The following is a 25,492-nucleotide window of genomic DNA, read 5'->3' on the forward strand; positions in this document are numbered from 1 at the left end:
TGGTTCAATGTGGTTGCTTAGATGGAGGTTGCCATTTGGAGCTGTTGGTTCATAATGCAAGTTTCACTGCATATTGTACCTGACTCGGCCAAACTGGGACATGAAGAATGTCATCACATAAAAGATGCTGGAATGAAGTAAAGTCACAACATGCACAAGTCCAAAAACAAGCAGCAGGTCTCTTCCTCCACCCATGGGCAGCCAATAAGGAAACATTTCTAATATCATCCCCGTTTTGTGTCTAGACAAATAAAAGGAATGAAGAAGAGGAAACTACAAGTAGTTCAAGGTATATCCTCTTAAGAGCAGTGACAACTAGCGTCCATCTTATACACCAATAGCGTGTAAGCATTTAGGGCAAGATGTTTAAAATTACAAAACCAATGAGAAATTACAGCCTTTTTCATTTCGTTTCTAAATATTGGCCTTGTGTTTGCTATGTCAACAGAAAGAAATGGTAAGCTTACTCCCTCCCTCTCCCCTCACCTCCAGACCTGTTCTGGCCAGTGGCTTCTCTCCTCCTCTTCTCCGTTAGAGAAAAATTTTGAAGGAGATTTAAGCTCAGCTGCTTTTACGGAATTGACAGCTGCTTTTGTTCTTGCATGTTCTAGAACTTTGGTTGACAGAGATGGACAGCAGTTCTAGAATTCCATTCCCTCAGCTCAGCCTCCTATCCAATTTGGGAAGACAACAGATTCCTTAACAAGGGAGAAGTGGAGGGAGGGAGCAGTAAGGGGACCAAAATGGACAGAGAAACAAGGGGAACGATATCCATCCCATTGCCAAACTGGTGCTGAAAGAAGAGGAAAAAACCCAGAGATGTTGCAGGGGAGAAATGGAGACAGGCAATGGAGGGGGGAGAGGGAAGTACAGGAGGCCAACGTGACACCTGTCACCACAAGTCACCATTTCCTGGGCTCTGGGTTCGTTACAGCCGGCAAAGAGAAACCCAGAGTCCCTCTATACAGTGTTCTTTTCAAGGAGCCAGGATAGAAAACAATCAGTATCCCCACCTTTTGTCTGATATTTAGCAGCAGTGTTGAAGAATACATCATAGGCATTTAGGGTATGTCTAGGTAAAGAAAGTCAATAGAGGTCAGCTTACATATTGTAGCTCACCTTAACCTTTTCATACAGTCTAGACAGAGCACCACTAGAATCAGCTAGCAGAACATCTCTACATCTAGCATCGGGATGAGTGCCATCACGCATCTATAACACTTAAATAAAGCAGCCACTCTTCCCTCGCATCTACAACACGTAACAACCGGACGTTTACACAAAGTCTAACTGAATATAGCAAGAAGGGTTTCTGGCTGCCGTTCCAAAGCACCAATTTGTACCCCAGAAGCAATGTTTTTCCCCTTCACTGTTGCAAAGTGCAATCTGAAAGTGGAAAGACAGCCTGTACTGGGCTCGTCTAGACAGCACATCAGTACAATACCGCATATAGTCTTGTTCCATTAAGGAAAAATGTTGACCAATTCTCCTATTACTTTTTTCTTTTTTACCCACCCCACAAATTAATAAGGCTGTCAGAATAGACATCAAAGATAGCCACCACCTACCTGGCAAGTCCGATGAAATACTGGATATCGGTGGATGATGGAACGGTACCGGGTAGTCCGTTAATGAAGGAGGAATAGCAGCAGCATCGACCGTTGTCACACTGGGCACTCTGACAGTAGATGGCTGATACATGAGAACCCTGTTTTAAACAGCATGGGAAATTACAAACAACCTGGCCGTTAGTTACGGAAGAGAAATTATGCACCGCTGTGCACTCTCACTCACAAGGTCACTATGTTACAACACAGCTATGGTGCGGCTACTCACTACACAGTATTCCACTTTAATTTCCTCTTTCATAACAGTCTTCATAATAATATGACCATATCTTGGCTCTCAACAGCAGCTGTGACATAAGAGCAAGCTGGCATTAAAGCAGAGTGCTGGGCCGGAGCTGTAAGTCTACCACTCTGAGACAAACGGCTGCCTGTGTCTGTGGAGCACCCTGGGAGGGAGGTGCGGGCAGCCAGAGCCAGGAGAGCAGCACTCAGTGCAGCCTCTCCACGGAGCCCTTCCTCAGTGCCAACCTGTCATGCCAAGGGCACGACTGACCATTACTCAGCCCCTGGAGCACAGGTTACACACATGGCAGTTAAATATCAAACCCATCTTTACTCACAGCCTGAGCCCAAGCTAAGTTCAGCTCTCCAGGAGCGTGCAAGCAGCTAAAACCCTCCTGCACCCCCCCTCCTGCTCGATTACTTCACGGCACTGTTAACGACCTGACACCGCAGGCGTTTAGGCACCAGCCACGTCATAAAATATTTCGTAAATTCCCAAACTAGGTGGAAACACCCAGCGTCCCAGCTGCTCCGCATGGCTCCCTCCAGCCCACCAGTGTTACCCACTCACAGCTTCCTCCCCAGACCGCTGCACTGCTGGCATTTATGCTGCTTCCGATTTCAGACGTCCCTACTCAAGCACCTCTTACATTCCAGCCTACGTTGCTTCTGCCTACAGGAAGACAGCCCCAGTTTTACCAAAACTAGCGTTAAGGCAAGGCTGTTTGCATGAGATAAGCTACTCCCCGAAAGCATAACTTTGAAAAATGAAAACATGCTATTTCCATACCCAAACAGCAAGGAGAGACATTGGCCACAGACAAGACAAGAAAACTCAGTTCTTCTACAATTATGGTTGCAGGTAGCCATATTAGACAAACACAGGAGCACAGAAGGAAGCCTTGGTGCCTTCTGAAACTTCATTAAGATGTGTTTGTAGCTATTTTTTCCTTATGGAAATAAGAAGAGTCTCTTGCAGGACTCCTCCACAATCCTCACAGAGAGCAACATTTCAGTATCACTGCTCAGAAGCTGTTGATGGTGACCAACAATGTGCTCAAAGACCTCACAGTCCTGTGGACTAGACACAGTACACCCACTCATTACTTCAAGAGCTTGCAAAACAGAAGGAGCGTGTTTTTACTGCTATTATTTTAGTACAAGACGTAAGCTGCTGCACTGAGAGACACAAGACACATACCTCACGCATGCAGCAAACTAATAAGCCATCGCTACAAGCTGACGCTTGGGATCACCTTTGTGGAGCAGTGACTGCTGGTGAGCCTAACCAGCACCCCTCTCTCCCTGCGTGCCTCCTGCGCCCTATGGGCCAAGAGCAAGAATGTTACGGAAGCCACAAACAGTAACTGCAGCAGAGTTGCACAGATTGGGACAGACAGAAGGCGGCACAACAGTAACAAAGCTGGTTAAGCCTGCTGCTGGCGTCAGGCACGACTACAAAGACGGAGCAGCTGACCGAGGACTTGGGAAGCTGTTTGGTTGCACTAACCAAGGTGCAGGACTGACTGATAACCATGGCCCACAACACTGTCCCAGACATTCCAGAGTTCAACAGAGAGATGGAGGAAAAACCCATGCTGATTCAAAACAGCAAAGCACCTCCCTTCCAAGCCCAACAAGATGGATGAAACACGCAGCACAGTCTAGTTTCCTGGGCACCAGAGCAGGTTAGATAAAGGGTGTAACAGCGAGAGAAAAGCCTTTCAGATGACACCAACACAGCAAGCACACATAAAGCTCCTCCACTTGGCATAATCTGCTTTCTCAGGAGAATCCTGTCCATTAGTTTAATCAGCTTCCTTTTCTATGGAGAGAGATCCCTGCAAACACAGCAACAGTCAGCGCAAGTCTTTTGTGAGATGTAAAACTATTTAATAGTGTTTTGCCTATACAAAGTTACTGTATGAATACAACCTTCTGCAAGGAGAGGCCTAGCAATTCCCCTCTGGGAAGTGTGGATCCAGCTCCACACACAAACTCCAGTTCGTCTACACATCAGTTTATCTGAGACATTACAGAACAACAACTAACTTTAAAATTGACAAACCCTTTGGTTGGGCTCCCTTGCGTTTCAGACATAAATATGCACTTCCTTTTGGCGGGAGGATCTTCCTCTTCATCAGAAGAGCTTTCTATTGTCAAGTCAATAACGTCAACTTTCTTCTTGTTTACCTCATTGGCTACCGTCACAGAACACGGTTTGCTAACAACACTAGAACCTGAACAAGAAAATAAAAGACATCATGGGTTTTAAGAGGCTGTTGGCATCAGCAGTTATATCCTGGTTTAGCTCCTCTTCCTGGCCACTGCAGAGAATGTGGTGGCCCAGGAACTGTTTTATTAGTATCGTGTATCATGTTACAAATCTTAAAGCACAAGCTTTAATCTTTGCCTAGTAGTTTAAGGGCTTAAAACAAGAGCAAGCTTTTGTTTTCTTAACTGCTATTATGAAGAGCAAAGACTAAGCCCCAAACCACACATATTTAGAGGTACAACCACCCTTCCTTTTTAGTTTAAATGACAAGAAGGTTAGAAACATTAAGCCCTCCACAAAAACATCTACATCCACACACATAATCCAAGCTACAGCTAAGTCTCCGAGCCTTTTTGTTGGTTTGCAAGCAGTACCCAGATGTACATACTTTCTATTTTGGTGCATTGTGGACTTGAGACTTTCACAGCTTCTTTCTTTGGCCTCATAGGGCACCAGGATCCATCTTCTTGGAATTTGATCTCATCCACATCTGAACATTCATTAAGGATTTCCATAAAGAGCCTGAAAAATAAAAAGTTGAGTGGTTTCATTTTTGATTCCAAGTGAATTTTTTTTTATTCAAAGTAAAAAGGAGACACTGTTGAAAAGCTACTTATGATCACCTTCAACCCACCATACATACTCTTTTCCCTAGTTCATCTTACCTGAAAGCCTGTAACTGCAGCCTTCGCAGCTATCTAAACCCGAGTATCCCAGCCTACCCATATTCCACTCCAACATTACTGCAATTCATGGATTTCCATACAAAGGATGATGGTTCCTGCTTCTGAATCAAGTCTGACACTTGTTCATGAGTTAAATTTTGAAGTTAATATCTTTAGAGACAGGAACACGTGAAAGGCGTTTCATCTATCCTTAGATGTCACATCTGGATTTCTCCAGAGGAAATATACTGAGGCTCAAGAGTTTGTCAGTGCGGTTAGGAGATGAACGATATGAATTTTATTACATGGAAACAGAAACTAACAAGGTCTAATAACAGTTCCTCCCAGTCTAAAATATTTTGACAAATAGTATGAAATGGCTAAAGCTCAAGTCACAAAGTAGCTATCAAGTACATCACGAATAATTGTAAGTAATAGTGTAATCCGCAAACCCAGTCTCTTACCCATCTAATATTAGGCTCTCGTAAGCTGCCTTTTTGTCACAGACAGGGCAGATCCAGGTAGGCTTCTTTTCATTCATTTGAAGATAAAGAGCAGCATCAAAACATTGCAGGTGTGTGCAAGTAACAGCCCGGCATGGGATTGTCAGTCTCATTTTTCCCAGCTGCAGGAGATGCATGTGAAGAGTGTCAGAACAGAAGACCATGAAGTCGGCCTGAATCGGCTAACAATGAAATCAGAGGCAGTCAGTGAAGCAACTGCCTCTTCTCACTACAGAGGTGCCTGGCGCTAAGGTCACAGCACACACAGTGCACTTGCAGGAACAATAAAACCATCCTCAAAGCCTGAGCTAAAAACAGTCAGAAGCATTTCTAACAGACCTGCAGCAACATTTCTAGGGGTTTCTTTTTATTAAAATACCCGCTGAAGTACGGGCTTTTGTCATTTTCTTTTAGGCAAATATTTCAAGGGGGTTTGTGAGCTCCAGCCACGTTGGACTCAGATACACATAATACCCATTTCAACACTGAGCTTTAACACACCAGTCACAGACAAAAAGCCAGTTTCTACCTGGGAAGAGAAACCCCAAGGCAACATTACCTTGTTACACTGTGATCAGTTTTTTTAATTTGTTATGGTAGCTGGCAGTGTAAACAATCCCACCCAGACAAGGAGATCAAGTTTTATTTATCACTGTATCCTTTAATTATTCTGTCACCCTGCTTAATTAGCCTCAGCGCCTCAATATATAGGATTACTCCTTCTAAAGGCCTCGCTATATGCACGAGCAGTAACTTGATGCTGACTGCATTACAACAGAGGCATTCACAGCTTTAAACCACTGTCAGCTGAAGGCTGCTACAACCAGGTGCTTGTAGATGTGCACCCTCCGCCCAACTATTTTCTGTTAATGAATCAATATATAACAAAAACCAGTGAAGTTTCTGAACTGGGGCCTTTTAAAAGTAGCCCAACTCTGCACTTAAGTACAAATCTGTGTACGGTAATTTCCAGCCATACTTACAGGACACATCAGAGATACCCGCAGACTGGTTGTGGCAATCTCACTGTCAGGATCTGCAGTTAGTTTTTCTTTAACTATTAAAATAAATTAAGAAATTATACACGACATCATTATTTTAAATGATAATCTTGATTTTCCAGTACATGTACTTTATTTCCAGCTATCTAAAAAAACTAGGCATCTAAGAAACTAGTTCACAGCAATATCAAACAAAACAAAACTATTTATAAGCAACAAGCAAACACAGTGCGTCACAAGATTGTTTGATGTGCAGCAGGTGCACCAACAGCTGTGATGGTTAGCACACCAAACAACCTGACATGCAAAGAGATAATTATAAAAAAAAAAATCAAATTAAAAAAAAAAAAAAAAAAAAAAAAAAATCGGTGAGTGAGGTACAATCAGCATCACATGCAAGTGAAGAGAATTTAGGACATCTACCTGCACCTCACAGCCCACCACAGTAAGGAGTGCTCACGGCATTCCCATAAGAACATTCCAGATGGGATCTCATCGTGTGCTCCCTACCAGTGCAGGGACCCTCAGTGAAGAAGTGCATGATGCCTCAGCACAGCAAAGGGAGCCTCTGATACTCTGGGCATGGACTTTGTTGTCATAATGCTGCGAATCCCCCAAGTATTACCAGTTCTGTTTTAAAAGAGCCACCAGCCACCCTCCAAAAGTACAGACGGGCAAATTAATTTGACTTACTCAGTGCTCTGGAATGATCGGGGTTTCTGATACCTTTCATTTTTAATCTCTGCAAGAGCATTGCTGAAGTAAGCTGACGAACGAGATACACAGACATGGAGTAATTCTACAAAAAGAGTGGTTAGAAATTAAATACTGGTTTCATACAGTACTTCCACTATGACAACAGATTGCTATTTACACCAGTAGCAGCATACAGTAAAAACAAAAACATGGCGACTTTTTTGCTTATAGTTATGAAACACATTGACAGATGACTTCATCATTGTGGAAGAGTCCAACACTGCCAGAATTCTCCTGTCAGTGAGGTCCAATTGTCCTACTCCGGTTGTGACTTAACTATGAAGAATAACTCCACAACCCGGAGACAATCCAGGCTCTTTTGTTGGCAAGATGAGTTAGACTGGTGACACACCTTCTCATACGTGTGCAGTCGTTAAGGACTCTGCACATTTGTCTCCCGAATCCTTCCCCTTTTCAGTGTCAATCTGTTAGCAGGGAGCAAAATGACAAAAGAGAGAGGAACGGCCTTTCAGGTGCAAACAAAACACCTTCAAATGGCAGGGCACTGCACCAATTCCTTTGTACTTTTTCTTTAGCTTGCTCTGCACTTTTCAGCCAGGCCTCATTACACCATATCCACTCCTCTGAGGCTGGCCACATTTCCTAGCTTTTACGACTCTTCCCTAATTCTCACCACTTGCCAGCTTCTTTTGTTCAGCATTCCCTCTCTCTTCAAGGTCACTAATGAAAAGAAAATTCTGCAAGCCCCACTACTGCAGAATATTAATGCTTTCAGCTGCAATCTCTTATTTCCACCCGCCGCCACCCACCTTCCTATGGCTCCTATCTGGGCGCTGCATAAGAATTTTAAACAAGAACACCTACTGACCTGCTCCTCCTTTACCACCTATAGTAAAACCAGCTCTTACCTAGATAAGCAAATAAAGTGATCTAAACACATGGGAGACCACCAAGAAAAATGGCTGGGTTTTTTTCCTTAAAGACTGACCAACATTGCAGTTTATTCCAGAAATAATTCTGTAGGCTCAAGCCTGACCACCTCTGTGGGGTTAATGCCTCCTTCGCTCAAAAGCGGTCCGCTGTCAGTCAGCCAGAGGCCAACAAGCCCTTACCACACTGTCCCCAAGGGTCTCATTTAGCAGGTGAGTAGAGACGGCTGCTACATGAGGTCTGGTACGCAGAGCAGAGCACCAACATGAAACCAAAGAACTCACTTTACCTCTCAAGGGTAAAGGGGAGTGCTAGGACAACCTCCAACTCATCTGCTTCCCTGAGAATACGTTTTGGCAGACACAGGGGCAGAAGAAAGCAGGGGTCAGCGGGAGAGGCCAAGACCACACACAACACTGCTGACATTTCAAGATTCTTGTGCTTTATGACTGGGAAGCAACAGCTTAGATCTTTCCCTCCACCTCTGTTCTAGGAGAAAAAACCAAACACCAACAACCTGGCTATCAACACTGCCCTTCATTTATTTTCTGAACATTAGCCTTCTCTCCAACTCCTTTTTATAATCTTAACTAGTGTATAAAAGTTTATACTGGAGTATCACTTTGAAACGTGATGTCTCTGGTCCACAGATTCAGAGCGGGGAGAAGTGGAGAAGAGGTAAGCTACTTTGATAATTGAATCCAGAAAGATTTACACAACTAGTCAGAGGGAGAGGAATAAGTAGTTCTTGACTTACCAACAGCTGAAAGGGCTGCTGCAACAGCTATTTAAATCTAGGAAGAATTCAGAAAAAATCCTCACTCCTCCTTTCTTTCCTTAGTAAATCCACAGAGGAATTTCTAAACAGCTACGCAGCCATTTTAAAGGCTAACTCCTTTCCAACTCTGATGAATGATGGCAGGCACTAGAAAGCAACGGGTATCATGTTCCAGTCACCACACTATCTCCTGCCACCTGAAGTCTAGTGTGCTTTTCCCCCACGGCAGTTTTCCATGAAGTTTAGAACTGCATTATGAAGAGGCTTCAATTATATTTTTTTCCCTAGCTCGCCATCCTTCTCCACATTGAGTCACTTCTCCCTCAAGTCACTTCCGGAATACTCTTAATCTGTAACAAAGCACACACCCCACACACAAGTATAGTCCAACCAAGCACGTTTAGGATCCATCAAGCCCAGAAACAGTTGACACCAGCAGCCTGATACCTCCCCAGTAAACCCTTCCCAGCAACCTGCCATCTAAGAGCTCTCTGACCTAGACCCATTTTGGTTTATTTGCAAGTACAATTATAAATCAACTCAAGAGAGGCAAGTTTCACGTAAAAAAAGATTTTCAAAAAACCCAGAGATGGAAGTCTCCATTAATCAGTTCTTCCTATGAAATAAAAAATTGCTTTTGTAAAACTACTTCGTAATACCTTGTTTGAAAATACAAAAACCTCAAAAGCCAATGTCAATGGCCCATTACAACAGATACTGAGAAACGTGCCTTTGAAAAAACAGCTACAGAATTTTATTTTTCACACCACCAGGCTACAAAGGAAGAAATTAGGTTTTTCTTTTGTTATTTTGTCACATCTGAACTGCTTTGTACTATTTACACCACAAAAAGTTATTGTTATTTTTGACACACATCAGGCAAGCCCTAACAGCAGGCTTTCTAACAGGAATTCTACATCAAAGTCTTTGCCATCTGTATGCAAATCTCACATACATTACTGTAAACTACTGTACATCTAAAGCGAACTGTTTCCCAGCACTGATAATACATTCAGTCACCTGACACTGAACACTTCCTGGTGTACATACACCTTGCCAGCAACACCAAGAAGCAGGGGAGAAGGCATGCTAGATGAGGTTATTCAGACAACTTCCCCAATCCTACAGAACACGCAGTTTACCTTTCCAATTTCGGAAGCCCAGGAAATGGAAATCTGGTTTGGCACTGCCGACGACAACCTAACCAGAGATGTTATATTCAAGGGGCGCCCAGGTCGCTTCTGTTCTATTCCATTTTTTGGCGGTGGAGCATATCCCTGTGGGAAGAAAAGACAACAAAAGCATTACAAAGTCTCCCCTCTGCACTCTAAAACCTGCTGAAACAGACTTGTTAGTTTTAAACAGATTTATGGGAAGCACATAAAGCCTAGAGGCTTTCTAGGCTGGAGACTAAATCCAACACTTTGAGAAATATCAGTCTTTGACAGTCTAATGCTACAAGTCAATTTTAAAGCATTTTTTGTTTTAAAGTGGTTTTACAGGAGTGCTGAAAAAGTGGAAGAGAATGCAGTTTTGCTCCAGGTAAGTTCGCTGGAAGAGTAAGAAGTAAATGTTGATGCTTTGTCCTTTTCTTCCGCCACCCTACTGAAAGAGTGTGGAACATCAAAAGGATGCAGCCTTAGTGACAAACACGGCAAGTCCTGAAGAGTTAATGCAGTATTTCACACCCAAAAAATATACTTAAGAAACAATAAATCTCATCCCAAGAACTCCACATCTCCTTGGTGTTTGCTTTGCCCTGCATCAACTACACCCAGACCCGTTAGCAACAAGTTGCCATCTGTACACTGCCAAGGCCCCTGATAAAGGGCTGTACATAGAATATTAGCTGTATTTAAGAGCTAATGGGCTCTGCTGTTATCTGCAGAAACCAAATAAACTGGATATTGTTTGCTTAGCTTTGACGAAGAATTTCATAACCTGGACAGCTTTTGTCTGTAGTTTATTTCCTACATGACGTCTGTGAATTGAATCGGGAGCCACTTGGTTTCCTTTCGCTTCCAGGCAAGCACACACCCTCCAGCACATTGTGAGTGGAAAGTCCTTGTGCTGTGGGAAGGAGCACACGGCCTGACTGCAGCTTATTCATCTCACCCTGTGTCTGTCACTATGAAAGCCAGCCAGTCTGCAGCAGCAGCTCCAACTCTGCTCTGAGCTCACAGACAGCCTGCAGTCCACTCATCTCAAAAACTCATCCGGCAAAAGAAGGATGCCAGTAAAAGATTGCAGCCCCAGGTCCTGCACAGAACCAACTGCCAGATTTCATTTAGTTCAAGCCAGTGGTGTTCTACAGGAAAAACTCTCCCAGAAATTATATGCTGGAAAAATACACACACATATTATTTTACCCAGAGAAACACAATTTTTCCAAGTACTAGGCTGTGAATGTAAGAGTTACTTTGAAAGACACCAAGTCTGAAAATAAAAAACAGAAATAAATAGCCTCTTCCACTCACTAGCCAAGTGTATCAAGGACAATCACTGCCTTTAATCCAAGGACTCTGTGGCTGTCATATCACTTCCTAGGTTTCCAAAGCAGCTCTATTACTAGTCCATACACTTCACCTGACAACCAAGCCCCAGCTGCGCCCCACCACTGCCCTTTACTAATTTCAGACAGGACTCTTGCTTGCAGTGACAGAATAGGGACTCAGAGCTTCCAGAGGCAGGCCTGCCATGCCAGAGTGGCAGAAAGCAATCACTGAAGCACTCTCTCTAAAAACTGTTTTCATCCCAGATGAGTGAGCCAGTAGCCATCAGGAACCTTACCACATATGCTTTATCACAGAACAGAGGCAGCAGATGCATGGGGACTGCTGACAATTTCACATTTAAAAGAATGAGTGATTTGCCATTTCTTTAATCAGACATAACAGCTGCAGCCATTTATAGACTATATATCCATTTGCTTTGCTGTAGTAGGCCTTTCTCTACTACGACTTTATAATGAGCTTACGTGGACAAACACACCATCCCTGCAATACTTAGGAGAGTATTTTCACGCATGCTGTACCAGCCACAATAACCCCGTTGGTCTCCAACCTAAAATGCAGCTGCTTTGTTTTCAAGAGAGCAAGGATTCAAGTTATCTGACATTTTCCAATATTTTTTTCTTTTTTGGAGACAAGACTGCAGCACATGTGCTTTTTTTCAGTCAAGATTTTTGTTTTCTTCCACAGAGCAATAGCCTTGAGATCCGATTCAAACTTGTACTCCTAGAACACTTTAAACCCTCCCTTCCTAGCCTTCCAGGAGTTAATCGAAGAGCCTCTCCAGTGGCCTAACACAGCCAGCATGCTCCAGCACCGTTTAGTTAGGCTGCCAATTCTAGTGGCTACCAAGTGCCAAAGTTATTTGGGCCTTTAAGTCTTCCACGCTTCTCGCAAGAACTGTATTAGTCAAAACAGGTGGAATCTGCTCCAGGCACAAAGAAAAAGTCTATCACCAGAAAGGACGATTGGTCTTCTATCTGGTTATTTCCAGCCTGCCCTGACATATTTGATTTTGTCCTTTGAAAGAGGCCTGCAGCAGTCTGTGGAGGTTCCCCGAGAAGAAAAGCAAATTACCTTTTTCAACTTTGGCATTTTGTCTTGCCTGCAAGAGAAGTCAACAGAAGAACCACCTGCTGTGGTGCATTATATATAAAATCCTTGTTACTTGCCAATACATCAGCATGCAAGGCTCTATATTTACTCCTTTTAAGTCAGAACCGACACTATAAGAGCAGGACACAGAAGAATACAAGAAAACACTGTTAACATGAGTTGGCACAACCTGAAGCAGTACTGGCACACTGGCAGCATTTCTCTGAAGTTTCTGGTAAGGATTGCAGCCAAGGAGATGACCAAGAATGATTTACAGACATCTGCAGAGGCATGAACCACTATATCAGGGAAAGACAGAACAGTACTCACTTAAGAACTGTACAAGCTGGCAATAGAGGCTGACATCACTGATTAATTACCTAATACCAACACTACCAAGCTGCACAATAGCCGTCTTTCAGGCAAAGAAGTTATCTTACATTTCCTGCAACAGAAAGGAACCAGAGGGATGCAGACAGTAACCAAATCAACAGAAAAATGTTTACAGGAGGACTCAGACTGAGACTGTATTTGTCATTCAGCTCATAGTGAAGAAAGAGAGGAAAGGAAGTTGCCAAGACAATAATCATTTATTCACTTTCTCACCTAAAGTTTCTGCTGAACAGATTAAAGAATCCTGATGTGCAGGAAGAACCTACAGGATGTAAATGTAAAGCAAAGCATTGTCCAAGATGACAAACAATTTTTGCTACGACTGTGACATGTTACGCACAAAATGGATAGCATAACAGCATAGCAGAGACTATGCTAGTCTTACACTAGCAAGACGGAGAATTAGCAAACATCAATGTCCGCAAGATAACATCAGACCCAATTCTTTTTGGCAGGTTGCTTCAAGAAAGGAATACAATCCGCAAAAGAAAATCCTCAAGTTTATCACAGCGAACATAACTGGCAATTGCAGAAGATATGGACCAGCAAACATATGAAAGAACTCCTCTTACACACTGAAGACAGAAGAACAGTGATGCAATGGTTAAAGAAGCAGGGGGGAAGAAAAGCTAGAGAGTCTAATTTAAACTGAGTAGCGGCGGTCATGGTTGTATATGGCAGAAGGGAGGGTACAGGGCAACACATTTGACACTCCAAGAAGGTGACAAATGTTCTGAAAAGGCAGTTTCACACCTCCCCTCTCCACACAGCATTTTCCTAAACCCACTGCTGAAAAAAAACCTCTGTACTACTACTTTTCATGTCTTCTACAGCTTCCAAAACTATTTCAGAATGGGTTACATAAGAGTTTATCTGTTCTGTTGTACAGTGATACCCATTCCAGAGATTTTTCAATAATAATGAGAGCTTTTCACTTTTTGTATATATTCAAGCCTTGAGGCCACCTTGCCTACGTACTAACTTTTGCAGTATCAGACACTACAAAACTGTGTAAGTGTCAACGCTGTTCTGTTCCAGTATCAGCAAACACTAGGAACTAACACGTGTCTGTTCCTCAGCCCCACAACAAACTCTGTTCCAACCAGACAGAAGCAGAGCAGTGTAAGAATTTGTACACAAGGTGATACCATTCCCTCATTAAGAAGGAACTCAAGCCAATCCGAAATACAGATAGGCCAAACAGCCCAAAATGATCAAGTCAAATTCAGTTCTAAGACCTGTGAGGAAGATTCCCCATGCAGACACTGGTATGGTTTTGACATATTTTTGTTGACTGCAACAAATGAGGTTTGCTATAGGTGGCTAAAACACAATTAATCTAGCCATTACTATTATTACAGCCACTGGATATCTCACACAGCAAAGGTACAAACCATATGCCTAACATTAGCAACTACAGAAATTTGAGTGATAACAATAAACAGCTTGATTGTTTTAGCAGGCTAACATCACAGAAAAAAAACACACCTCACAACTCACAAAGAAGCCACAAATACATACAAACAAGCTTACCGGCAACGGAAACAGCTTTCCATTTACTTTAATACACAAACTATTAGGGTAATTATCTTCTTGAGGGCAGCTTGTCTCTGCTAGGCATAACCTATATCCCCAAAGAGAGAAAGTGTCATTTCCAAGTGTCACCACATTTGTATGTCCCCACAAACATCTAGACTTATGTTACATTAGCCAATTAAGAAGTCCTAAGAGAACACTATGAAAAAAGGTACCTTAGCTGAACTTGGACTGTGTAGTCTCTCCTGCCCCCTGGCAAGAAGTCCCTGTGATAAAAGACAAAAAAAAGTACCCATTTAGAAAGCAGATCTCGTATTCCAGCCGTATGCAGAAAGAACTGACACTCCTGTCCCAACATCACTAATACTGGGCTCTTATTTTAATTTCATTGAGCTATGAACAACTCTTGCGAGCAACACCTCTGTTTAGCTACTTCAACTTAAGTAGAACTTCAGGATTAGCATCCTCTGTCAGGAGTTTATAGTAACAATAAAGTATAATGTTGCCAGAGAGGAAAAAAAACCATTAATTCTCCTGGCTTACACCACAGGTCTTGCAACACAAACCCAGGGACAAAAGATAAAAGCAGCTTTCCATTCCTGCAGCCAGGAAACATGCAGGGAAGAAAAGCTTACCACCTCTCTAAATAGTCACAATTACTTGGAATCAATCAAGTAATTGTTAGCTCTTTAGTAGCATAGGATTTACCCCAACAGCACATAGTCTGTGCACAGTAGTTTCTGAAGAAAAACAGAACAGAAAAACTCAGCATAACTTTAGTGTAGTGAGGATTACCACTCTGCATCTGCAAGCTTACGCGATGCATAAAATTAATCAAAAAACCCATGCTTTCTCTGGAAATTTTGCAAAAGTTTACCTATGCCATGTGACACGTTTACTTCTTACCTGGAAATACAGATTTCTCTGACCTGTTGAGGTGTTAAAGCAAAGATAAAAAACTTCTCTTGGAACCTCTGAATACTGCTCTGTACTAGAAAAAAAAGAAAAAAAAAAAGACAGACAAAAGAGGTTTAACCATGGTGATTAAAGTCTTGATTAAAACAGGACCTACAATTGAGCTTTTCCTGGAACAAGGTGTAAGTCACTTAATATAATCAAATTGTGGCTGAACTGCAGGTAACCGTCAACAGGAAAGCAATGTAACAAATCATTCATTCAATTATATTCAGATGGCTTAATATCACATTACACTTCAGTACTAAAGAAGCTTGGCAAGACGTGTTATAATCCTTTCTCCCAAGGGAGAAAGGTTTAAACAAACACACAACAAAACACAACACTAGACACCTGATGAAAAGAGTACCACAGAGATATGTATAACTATTTTAATGTACTACAAGAAGACAGCATGCACCAGCAGTTATTAATGGACAGCTGGAAAATTACTCAATTCAGGAACAGCTAAAACCTTTGAGGAGGAAGGGAGGGAGCACAACCCCTAATGCCAGAGAAGCCAGCTAGACTTCATGTCTGGGAATTACCAGTATTTGGCAAAAATAAAAAAAAAAACCAACTTTCTTATCAGAAACCTACTTGTCTGTCAGTGATGGGAAGCAGTAATATTTTACTATTAAGGGTTCATAGTATGCACATGTTATTTTTCTACTTTCTTTTGACTTGAGAAATTAGAAATCATGACCTGAAATAAAGGCAGATTAGGCTTGTCCAACAGTTTAAAGTAACCAGCAGGAGGACAAATTCAAAAATAGCACAACTAAGCCAGGCAAATTCAGAGGAGCTACACTGCCTTGTACACCGTGTCATTCAGAGATTATCTCTATGCCCAGAAAACAAAAAATACAAAAAGGACACAGGTGGAGTGAACACACACACCAAGTTCCTCAAACAATTCGGAACAGCTACACTATGCACATATGCATGCAGACGCACACCTCCCATAGATAAAGCATTCTATATTTTAAAATACTTGAGCGCATGTGAAAAATATCATGGAATTATCAGATTGAGCATGGGTTAAAATTAAACCTCACACCTACACATTCTCTTGTGTTCTCTATTAGTGCAAAAGAATACCTACACTCATCCCTTTTGAAGGGTTGCAGTGAAGCGGATTATATTCCTAGCTCTCTGACCTACTTGTCTGTTTGTCTTCTGAATCCTTAATTATCAAACACACAAAACTTGTTTGTTCCACGTCCCAGTCACCTAGGTCTACTAACTGGGACTATAAGCTATCCATATCAATCTAAAAATATTAAATAAAGGAAGCCTTATTTCTAAATTTGCTCATGAATCCATGTAAAGAGTTATCCTCAGCTACTGTTCATATCCTTCTAACATCAGAAGGGCCCACTGTTTGCATATCAAGCCATATCTCACATCTCATCTCCCCATTCCTCCTCACACAGATCTGAGTTGCTGTTCTGGCCGCTGCCAACTTCAAGTACTGTATTCTGGAAAGAGTTTGAAGGTAAGTATTCAGCTAAATCAATATTGCCCCTCTTGCCCACGTCCTGTGTGGAACCAAAAGTTACAGGACCAGATAATTCTCACTCCTATGAAAATCAGGCAACGTGCAACAAAGCCTACAGTCTTCAAGGGAAAGAGGAAATTCCATGCAACTAACTATAACATGGTGATATCCCCGAGGAAGCATTCTCCTCTCAGGAAAAAAAGGATCATTTCCAAAGTCGAGGGAAACAGCTGTTAGGGAAATTTCTAGCATATCAACACCACCTCTAGATATCGTTGACCAGGAAACAAAAGGTAACTACATAGCAGAAATACAATGCAGAGCACACACTGTGTGTTTGGACAGTGACTACAGGGCTGGCAACTAGTATGGTTAACTATGAGCCTAACAGTTGCCCCATACCACAGAACAATTCAGGAAGCAAGTTAAGATACTCAGCTATTGCACACAGCAAATATAAGCAGGAGTTGGCCAAGACATCGTGGCACTGACAGATTATCTCTGTAAAGATGATGAGGCAGCATGAGCCACAGAGCTCCAACACCAAAGCAGCTACTGTACCGATACACAGGTTTGACATTAAACTCTTCTCTAACAGGCTGTCACGACAAAAACCAAAAGGAATACCAGGCGTTGTAAATCTTGCTTGTTAGTAACGTTTGCTGCTTTAGGTACTGGAGGATGACCAACGATCAGTATAGGCCTCACTGAGGTACAAGTCATGGCCTAAAAGGCTTTATTATCAGTAATAAAAGAAACAAAAATATTTAAGAGGACGCAAACAGCTTGCAAAAATGCTGAAGTGTTTCTAAACAATATTTTCTACCGTGCAAGATAAAAAACAGGTTGAATTTCCAGACAGAAAACACATATTACCAAATAATTGGATATGTTTAAGAGTGAGGCACTTGAAGCTAAACTGAGAGTTCAGGTTACTGGGAAGACTAAGGTCCACTCTAAATTTTAAAATGCAGTATGGCAACAGCCGGTAGGCTGAGAAACCATCACTAATCCGAGTACAAGGCTGAACTTTGCTGCACAAGGTATCTATTTCAGTGCCGGATGTCAGAACCTGCAGAACTGCTGCAGTGAGATAAGCGTAAAGTAACAAACCGGTGAACTTCTCTTTCCTTGTTGCAAGTCACAAAGTACTGAACCTGAAATACTTTTCCTGGTGGCCCCAACAGATGTGTTCCTCACTTGTACCAGGCAGAGACTTCAGGTCCAAATCTTTCAGCCAAAACTGAAGGTTCAGACTAGGTATCAGGAAGCATTTCTTTACTGAGAGGGTGGTCAAACACCAGAACAGGCTTCCTAGAGGTGTGGTCAGTGCCCCAAGACTGTCTTTCAGAGGCATCTGGACAATGCCCTTAACTATTACTCTTTAATTTTTGGTCAGCCAGTTAGATGGAAGGTACCTACAACAATCAACTGAACTATTCTACTCTATTATTCATTATTCAAAAGACAAATGTCTTTAATCATATGATATTTACAAAAGAGAATACTATTTTCTGAAGTGCAGCTTGGCACTTCTAAGGACAAGCAGTAAAGAGAGGGCAAGTGCAGAGATGAGAAGAGAAGGCAGGTTCCACTTCTCCCCAGCTGCAAAAAGCTACTTACATCCGGACTTAGTACTGTCAGAAGGAACACCTATTTCATTAATTAAAGCAACCTGCAGAGCTATTAAACACTTACCTAGACTTGTAGGTTTTATAAGCACATCAAGCACATCATAAAAAGGTAGGCTTTTCAGCTGAACATCAGGATGCACTGGTGGAATTGGAGGGGATGGCTGCTGCATCTCAAAGTGGGGCTTAGTGTCCTGAAGAAGCACAGAACTGACAGGCGAGGAAGGAGACTGAGGCGTGACCGAAGTTGAAGGGAGTGGGTGAATGCCAGCAACAGCCAGGTCAGGCTCGACAGGAGAGGAACTACTGTCCAAATTGAAAACTGTCGGTTTTATAGCTGGTAAGTCCGAAAGTCCTTCAATCGTCCTTGGGTACCTACGCCTATAGAGTTCTCTGATTTTTATCTGAACTGCTGGGCTGCAGCCGCTCTTCAGTAAGTGCAGTGCCCTCATCAGGAGGTCATGTTTCCGCCCGCTTTTATTACGTCCAGCAAACCCCAACAACACTTGTAGTTCAGAAACACGAAAACTTGACACCATATTCTAGAAAGAAAAGAGAGATAAACACAGGTGAATCAACAGTACCCCAAGTAGGACTTTGAGGAGCATGGTGAAGCATCTGAACTCCCATCGATCTAGTGTCACACTTGTTACCTTAGGTACCACTCATACCCTTACCCCACACAACAGTATAGTTAGTTTCAAACAAAAAAACCAAAGTGTCCAGGGTTAAGGCTGTTCGGTTGTGTTAATAATTTCAAAAGATTTCTAATTGTTTTCACACTCAAACAATAGCAACAACATAAACCTTAATGCAACCTGTGCAGCACTATCTTAAATTCACAGGCAGAAGCATAAGCTCCAACACAAAAATACCTGTGTCACTTCATGAAACAAGCAAATAAATACAAAAAAATAATCAGATGAAACAGTATTATCACCTGTTTTCCAACACATTTTAAAAATAAAATCAGGAGGTGTTTAAAAAGCACAGTTTACTCTGAAACATCCCTCATTTTGGGCAGCATGTTAAATGCATGAACAGAGCCAGGCACATCAGGCGTCATCCTTTCAGGAGTGAAACAGCAAGAGAGACTGTTTTCAAAAAGCTACATTGTGTTAAACCAACATAACTGATTCTGAAGGTCACAGAAAGTTTCCTGTCCTTCTCTTAACAGGTTCTGGTATCATAGGGCACGAAGATCTCTTCAAAGGAAATAATACTATTTACTTGATTATCAGAGTTAGCTGTGGAAGACTTTGAGGATTGAACTATGAAATTAATGAACAAAAAGATTCTCATTTAAAAAAAAAAGAAGAAATAAGAAAAGTCCACTATGCAATAGGAAGCAATCTTCTTCCAGTTCAAGAGAGGCAGGGAGCTACTGGAGAGGGTTCAGCAGAGGCTACCAAGATGATGAGGGGACTGGAGCATTCCCCTGATGAGGAAAGGCTGAGGGAGCTGGGGCTGTTTAGCCTGGAGAGGAGAGGGCTGAGAGGGGACCTCGTCAGTGCATACAAATACCTTCGGGGCGGGTGCCAGGAGGACGGGGCCAGGCTCTTTCCAGTGGTGCCCAGCGACAGGACAAGGGGCAATGGGCACAAACTGCAGCACAGGCAGTTCCGTCTGAACGTGAGGGAAAACTACTTCACCTCGAGGGTGACAGAGCACTGGCACAGCTGCCCAGAGAGGCTGTGGGGTCTCCTGCTCTGGAGACATTCAAAACCCACCTGGACATGACTGAGCAACCTGCTGTAGGTGAACCTGCTCTAGCGGGGGGTTGGACTAGTTGATCTCCAGAGGGCCCTTCCCACCCTGACCATTCTGGGATTCTCCCCCATTATTAAAAACAAGTAGCTCAGCGTAGGCACAACATCTCACATTTTTGTGAGCAAGGCCCCTTTTCAGAGGTATAAAGCTGTCCAGAATTATTCTATGCAACTTTGTTCTTATTTCTGTGGGACTCCTCCACCATACCAAGGAGATTAAGTTTTAAAGATGAAAGAACATCTGCCTTTAATCTGTACTGCTGTACCATACAAACTCCAGACTCAAGGACTGGCAGGTAAAGGCCCTAAAAGGCAGTATATAGTAATAGACATGTGGGATCATAAAAGATATTTTTAAGAACAGTTCAAGAGTGCATTGTTGAGTTTTAAACAGTAGTCCAATACACAACATTTAAAGCTTTGGACATTGATTTCAGAAGGAATACAACTCAAAACACAGTGTTTTGGATTTACCTTCCCTAATATTTACTATACAGCTACAGAGTTTACACCCAGGTATTCTAACACGGATCTGATCTCAGCTTAAGTTTTAACACAACTATGCCATAACCATGCAGTCATCCACCAAAAAAAAGTCTGAGCTCCCCGTGTGCCCCTAGCTGCTTGCTCCTTCTTCTCTCCTTAATGTTGAGAAAACTGGTTTTTTACAGTAAGATAGATCAGGAATTGAGCCAGATGAAAACTAAACTCGGAATCACAGAATCATTTAGGTTGGAAAAGACCTTAATGATTATTAAATCCGACCATTAACCCAGCACTGTCAAGCCCACCACTAACCCATGGCCCTGAGCACCATATCTACATGTCTTTTGAAGACCTCCAAGATGGTGACTCAGCTGGTTCCCTGGGCAGCCTGTGCCAGGGCTTGACTGCCCTTTTAATGAAGAATTTTTTCCTAATACCGGACCTAACCCTCCCCCAGCACAAGGTGAGGCCGTTCCCTCTCGTCCTGTCGCCTGTTCCCTGGGAGAAGAGCCCGACCCCCCTGGCTCCAGCCCCTCTCAGGGGGTTGCAGGGAGCCAGAAGGTCTCCCCTCAGCCCCCCCTCTCCAGGCTGACCCCCCAGCTCCCCCAGCCGCTCCCCACAGCACTTGTGCCCCAGCCCCTTCCCCAGCCCCCTGCCCGGCTCTGGGCACGCTCCAGCCCCTCAGGGTCTGTCTGGGAGCGAGGGGCCCAGAGCCCACCGCGCCATTCCAGGGGCGGCCTCCCCAGTGCCGAGGGCAGGGGGACGGGCACTGCCCTGCTCCCGCTGGCCACACCACTGCTGGCACCAGCCAGGATGCTGCTGGCCTCCTTGGCCACCTGGGCACACGGGGGGCTCATGCCCAGCCGGCTGCTGACCAGCCCCCCCAGGCCCTTTCCTACTGGACACCTTCTCAGCCGCTCTGCCCCCAGCCCACAGTGCTGCGTGGAGCTGGTGTGACCCACGGGCAGGACCCAGTACTCTTATCAGGTACACCAGACCCTTTCCTCATTGTTGAGGGGCAACGTTACTCTACATCAAATACTGAATTTCAGCATTTCCAGACAGCCAGTTTGGGTATGGTGATACTTCTATCAAGTAGCTAGGAGAACTAACGCAGCAGTCTTCCAACTGGTAATCCCCAACACCTCATCTATACATGCACCACAGACTCAACTGCCAGTTAAAGCAGTGTCGCACTGCAGCACTGAATGGGTCACTAACCTCTGAAGAAGTGACCAACAGCAGATGTCACCTTGATTTCATCCCAGCAACTCCTCTCAACAGCAAAATATCAGAAAAAAGGAGATGGAGACAGAACTGCATCCTGCTTGCAACTTCTGGAGGTTAGTTTCCACCTGACATTCCCCTGTTAAGTTTCCTTAGTCTCACAGTCAAATAGGGTGAAGAAAATAAACTGTTTCAGTATTCATAAAAAACAGCTTGAAGTACTAAAACAGTTTTAGAGTCATGCCACATAAAAGAAGTTTTGTTAAAAGATAACACTGATATTCAAGAATTTACTGAGAACTTCATGTCGCATGCATCCATAGATAGTTCCATAAACTTCATGGCAGCGTCAGCTCAGCTCCTTTATTTCAGATGCAGGCAGTAAGCATGACTCTGGATTCCATAATCAGTATGCAAATGAATAAAATAATCCTTTACATTGAGATTAAGGGAACAGTATGTATTGCAAAATACTGTCCGTTACCCTGCCTGCTGCCTTCTGTACATTCCTGCAAGTTAATCAAGGTGAAATGTGCAGTCAATCACACCTTGAAACAGCTAACATTTTATGTGGAAATTCCACAAACTAGCATTTTGTTATAAGATGGATTTCATTTTAGTAGAAGACACAGGCTGGCTTCAATACCATAGTCAGCAAGATTTTAAATTGACACCTCCATCAAAAATGCTTGGTAGTACAAAAAAGTCCCACAGTTTTCTTCATCAATACAAAAATCTTACATATGCTTTTGAAAAAGTCTTGTAAAAGTGAGTTTTACTGAAAGTAAGTAAAAAACGGCTTTTGCAACACTCTCCCCCTAAAGCTGATTCTATGTTCCCTTTAAGGCAACAACCACCATGTGCATAAAAACACAGCTAGTCTGATCTACATGTTTAAGCTTATTACTCCATTTACTGATATATCAAAATGGGCACTCATTATAATCAACGAGGCTTTATGGAGGCATAACATATGCTTAGAAGCATTTATAATCATGGTGCAAGACAGATATTACTTCCAACAAACACCACCAAGTTATGTTGCTGGAGCCCCAAAATTGCAGAAGACTGCAGCCTAGCTATTAACATGCTTTTCACATCACTGAATTAAGATTAGACGTTCAAGTTGCATCATGTAAATTCCAATTTTCTCTTAAGAGAAGTTATTTACAGCTGCACAGCCCAATAAAAAGCTTTTTTAGCACAGAATACCAAAGCCATTTTATTTTCAATGTTTCTCCATTAACATAGAATAGTTTGACAGAACTGTAAAGAAGGAAATCAGACCAGATAATTCATCAAATCATAAAATGGTTTGGGTTGGAAGGAACCTTCAAAGCCCACCCAGTCCCACCCCCTGCCCCGGGCAGGGCCACCTCCCCCCAGCCCAGGTGGGTCCCAGCCCCAGCCTGGCCGCGGGCACTGCCGGGGACGGGGCACCCACAGCTGCCCCGGGCAGCCTCTGCCAGCGCCTCCCACCCTCACGGGGAACAATTTCTTCCTTACAGCTGATCTAGATCTCCCCTCTCTCAGTGCAAAGCCTTTCCCCCTTGTCCCCTCGCTACAGGCCCTGGTACAGAGCCCCTCTCCAGCTTCCCCGTCAGCCCCTTTAGGCACTGGAAGGTGCTATAAGGTCTCCCTGGAGCCTCCTCTTCTCCAGGCTGAGCCACCCCAGCTCTCCCAGCCTGTCCTCACAGGAGAGGTGCTCCAGCCTCTCATAATCTCCATGGCCTTCTCTGGACCTGCATATCCTTCTTATGTTGGGGGTCTCAGAGCTGGACACGTTACTGCAGGTGGGGGTCTCACAAAAGTGGAGCAGATGGGGAGAATCACCTGCCTCAAGCCACTGATCACACATTCCAGTAATTCTATATTCCAGAACCTTTCTTCCCCTGAAATTCATACTTGAAGGTCGTAAGAAATTTCACAGGGTTTTTTGTTTCTTATTGTTAAACTATAGCAACCGTGACTCATAAGCAGAAATATCATTCTAAACCATTAAGCTGTAGGTGTATCTGGAATGGCATTCATTTCACAGGGACAATGATGTTAAGGAGTCCAGGAAATGCTGACACGCTGCTGAAATTAAGGGCGGACATGTTTCAGAGCAAAGAGATCACAGTATCTCTCAAATGAGATACGTGATATTTCACACTCCCTGTCAAAGCTACCTGCAATTGTAATAGTCATTGTAGTTACGTATATAAATGAAAGGTAATCAAGAATGCCTGTTAAATTCTTGACGTATGTCTACAATAAGCACCAATGACTGTAGCTTAGCTTCTAGGGCAACTACAACTGCTCAAGTAGTGAACCCTGCACTTGAACCTGCAGAAGTTGACTCAAAAGTTCTAGTCAGTCTGCAGCAGAGAGCTCTGCTTCAGCCCCACTGGTTTCTGAAGTGTCTGAAGGCTATATAGGGAAGGGGTGTACCAAGAACCAACCCCACAAATTGTCATTCCTGGCTTTAAGCCCTCTTCTGGACACTCATAGTAGAGAAGCACATTTGTGACATCTTTTGCAGTAAATCTGCACACACACTGATTTACATCAGGCTAGAAATGTGTAATACTTGTAAGAAAGAGCATCTCGTGCATTGGAAGGTTGAAGATGTCTATGCTGACCCTAAATACAAATATAGATGTATTCTGGAAGCTGATGTAACTATAGATAAAAAACTGCAAGTCCTGGGAAGGAATGAAGACGTCACTAGTTAAATCTGTGTAAGTATACAGCACAGGAAGGGTAGCTCTGAAGAACACAACAGTGGATACAAGCAGCATGACCATCAGGTCCTCAGCATTATGGGAATTTTTCTTTGGCCTAACTCTAGCCTGGCTTCCAAATCAGGCATTAGTCCTCAGAGTTGCATGCACTCAACGTAACAGTGAAAACTGTAAATTAAATACTTGTGTTCATTTCATGTAAGACGCTCAAAACAAAGCTTGACCCATTTCATTGCAGCCACATTTCTCCTTCCTCTCCCCAGTCACTGTATCTCAGCACAATCATTTAAAGTTTTTTGTATCTAGAATAATTAAGGCACCACAATAAGCTTCACTGGTCTGAAAGAGTGACTATACATCTAGGAAGGACAGGGGAATTACATGCATGTACAAGATAACAGTACATTATCACAGGGTTATTAACAGTATTTTTCAGAGGTTAACTTATTTAATACACTCAGCGTTAACTACAACCTAAAGATGACTACATCACCAACAGAAATTACTCAGTATCTGTTCTGTCCATCATTTCTAGATCAACATGCAGAATTTGATTTCTACATCAAACCCCCAAACTGGTCGGCATATACAAGCCAACATTATTAACATGGCTAAGATAAAACAGCATACAACAGACTATCTGGCAATGAGCTTGATAAGGACACATGAAAATAGCTCTCAGTGTTTTCTTCTTTGTCAACAATTTAGCACTAAGCAATGTTCCACCTGGTAAATAGGCAAAGGCTGTTCATTCAGACTGGAAAAATAAAACCAAGAGGACCAGAAAGACATCAAGTCTAGTATGAACAAGAGATCCAATCACACAAGAATGAGACTTCAATTTCTGTATTTTAATATGGTATCTAAACCGTATTGCTCTTCACATTTGAATGGCGTGACTTTAGCACCAGGTGTGCAAGGGCAAAAATTAAAAGTGGTACCTAC

At 42.9% G+C, this 25,492-nt stretch overlaps 1 protein-coding gene across 22 annotated transcripts in view; it reads right to left on the reverse strand.

Annotated features, from left to right (window-relative positions):
- LOC130142393 (E3 SUMO-protein ligase PIAS2) overlaps window positions 1-25,492 on the reverse strand; it is a 33,497-nt gene that overhangs the window by 4,042 nt on the left and 3,963 nt on the right. For 7 of the 22 annotated variants that reach the window (XR_008819378.1, XR_008819377.1, XM_056324219.1 and 4 more), the window contains exons 2-13: window positions 18,407-18,881; window positions 15,160-15,244; window positions 14,469-14,519; window positions 14,251-14,341; window positions 9,862-9,996; window positions 6,988-7,093; window positions 6,277-6,350; window positions 5,255-5,415; window positions 4,514-4,647; window positions 3,903-4,090; window positions 1,569-1,708; window positions 1,014-1,072 (exon numbers count right to left, since the gene is read on the reverse strand). Coding sequence is in view for 20 of the 22 variants with exons in the window: in XM_056324219.1 (XP_056180194.1) it covers window positions 1,014-1,072; window positions 1,569-1,708; window positions 3,903-4,090; window positions 4,514-4,647; window positions 5,255-5,415; window positions 6,277-6,350; window positions 6,988-7,093; window positions 9,862-9,996; window positions 14,251-14,341; window positions 14,469-14,519; window positions 15,160-15,244; window positions 18,407-18,881 (1,699 nt within the window). In the remaining 2 variants the exon portion in view is untranslated. Of the gene's footprint in view, window positions 1-79; window positions 242-929; window positions 1,709-3,902; window positions 4,091-4,513; window positions 4,648-5,254; window positions 5,416-6,276; window positions 6,351-6,987; window positions 7,094-9,861; window positions 9,997-14,250; window positions 14,342-14,468; window positions 14,520-15,159; window positions 15,245-18,406; window positions 18,882-25,492 lie in introns of those variants that run through there. The other 15 variants (XM_056324215.1, XM_056324213.1, XM_056324211.1 and 12 more) reach the window with 8 other exon arrangements.

Source organism: Falco biarmicus, chromosome Z (genome assembly GCF_023638135.1).
Source record: "Falco biarmicus isolate bFalBia1 chromosome Z, bFalBia1.pri, whole genome shotgun sequence".
In the NCBI taxonomy this organism is placed as follows: domain Eukaryota; kingdom Metazoa; phylum Chordata; class Aves; order Falconiformes; family Falconidae; genus Falco; species Falco biarmicus.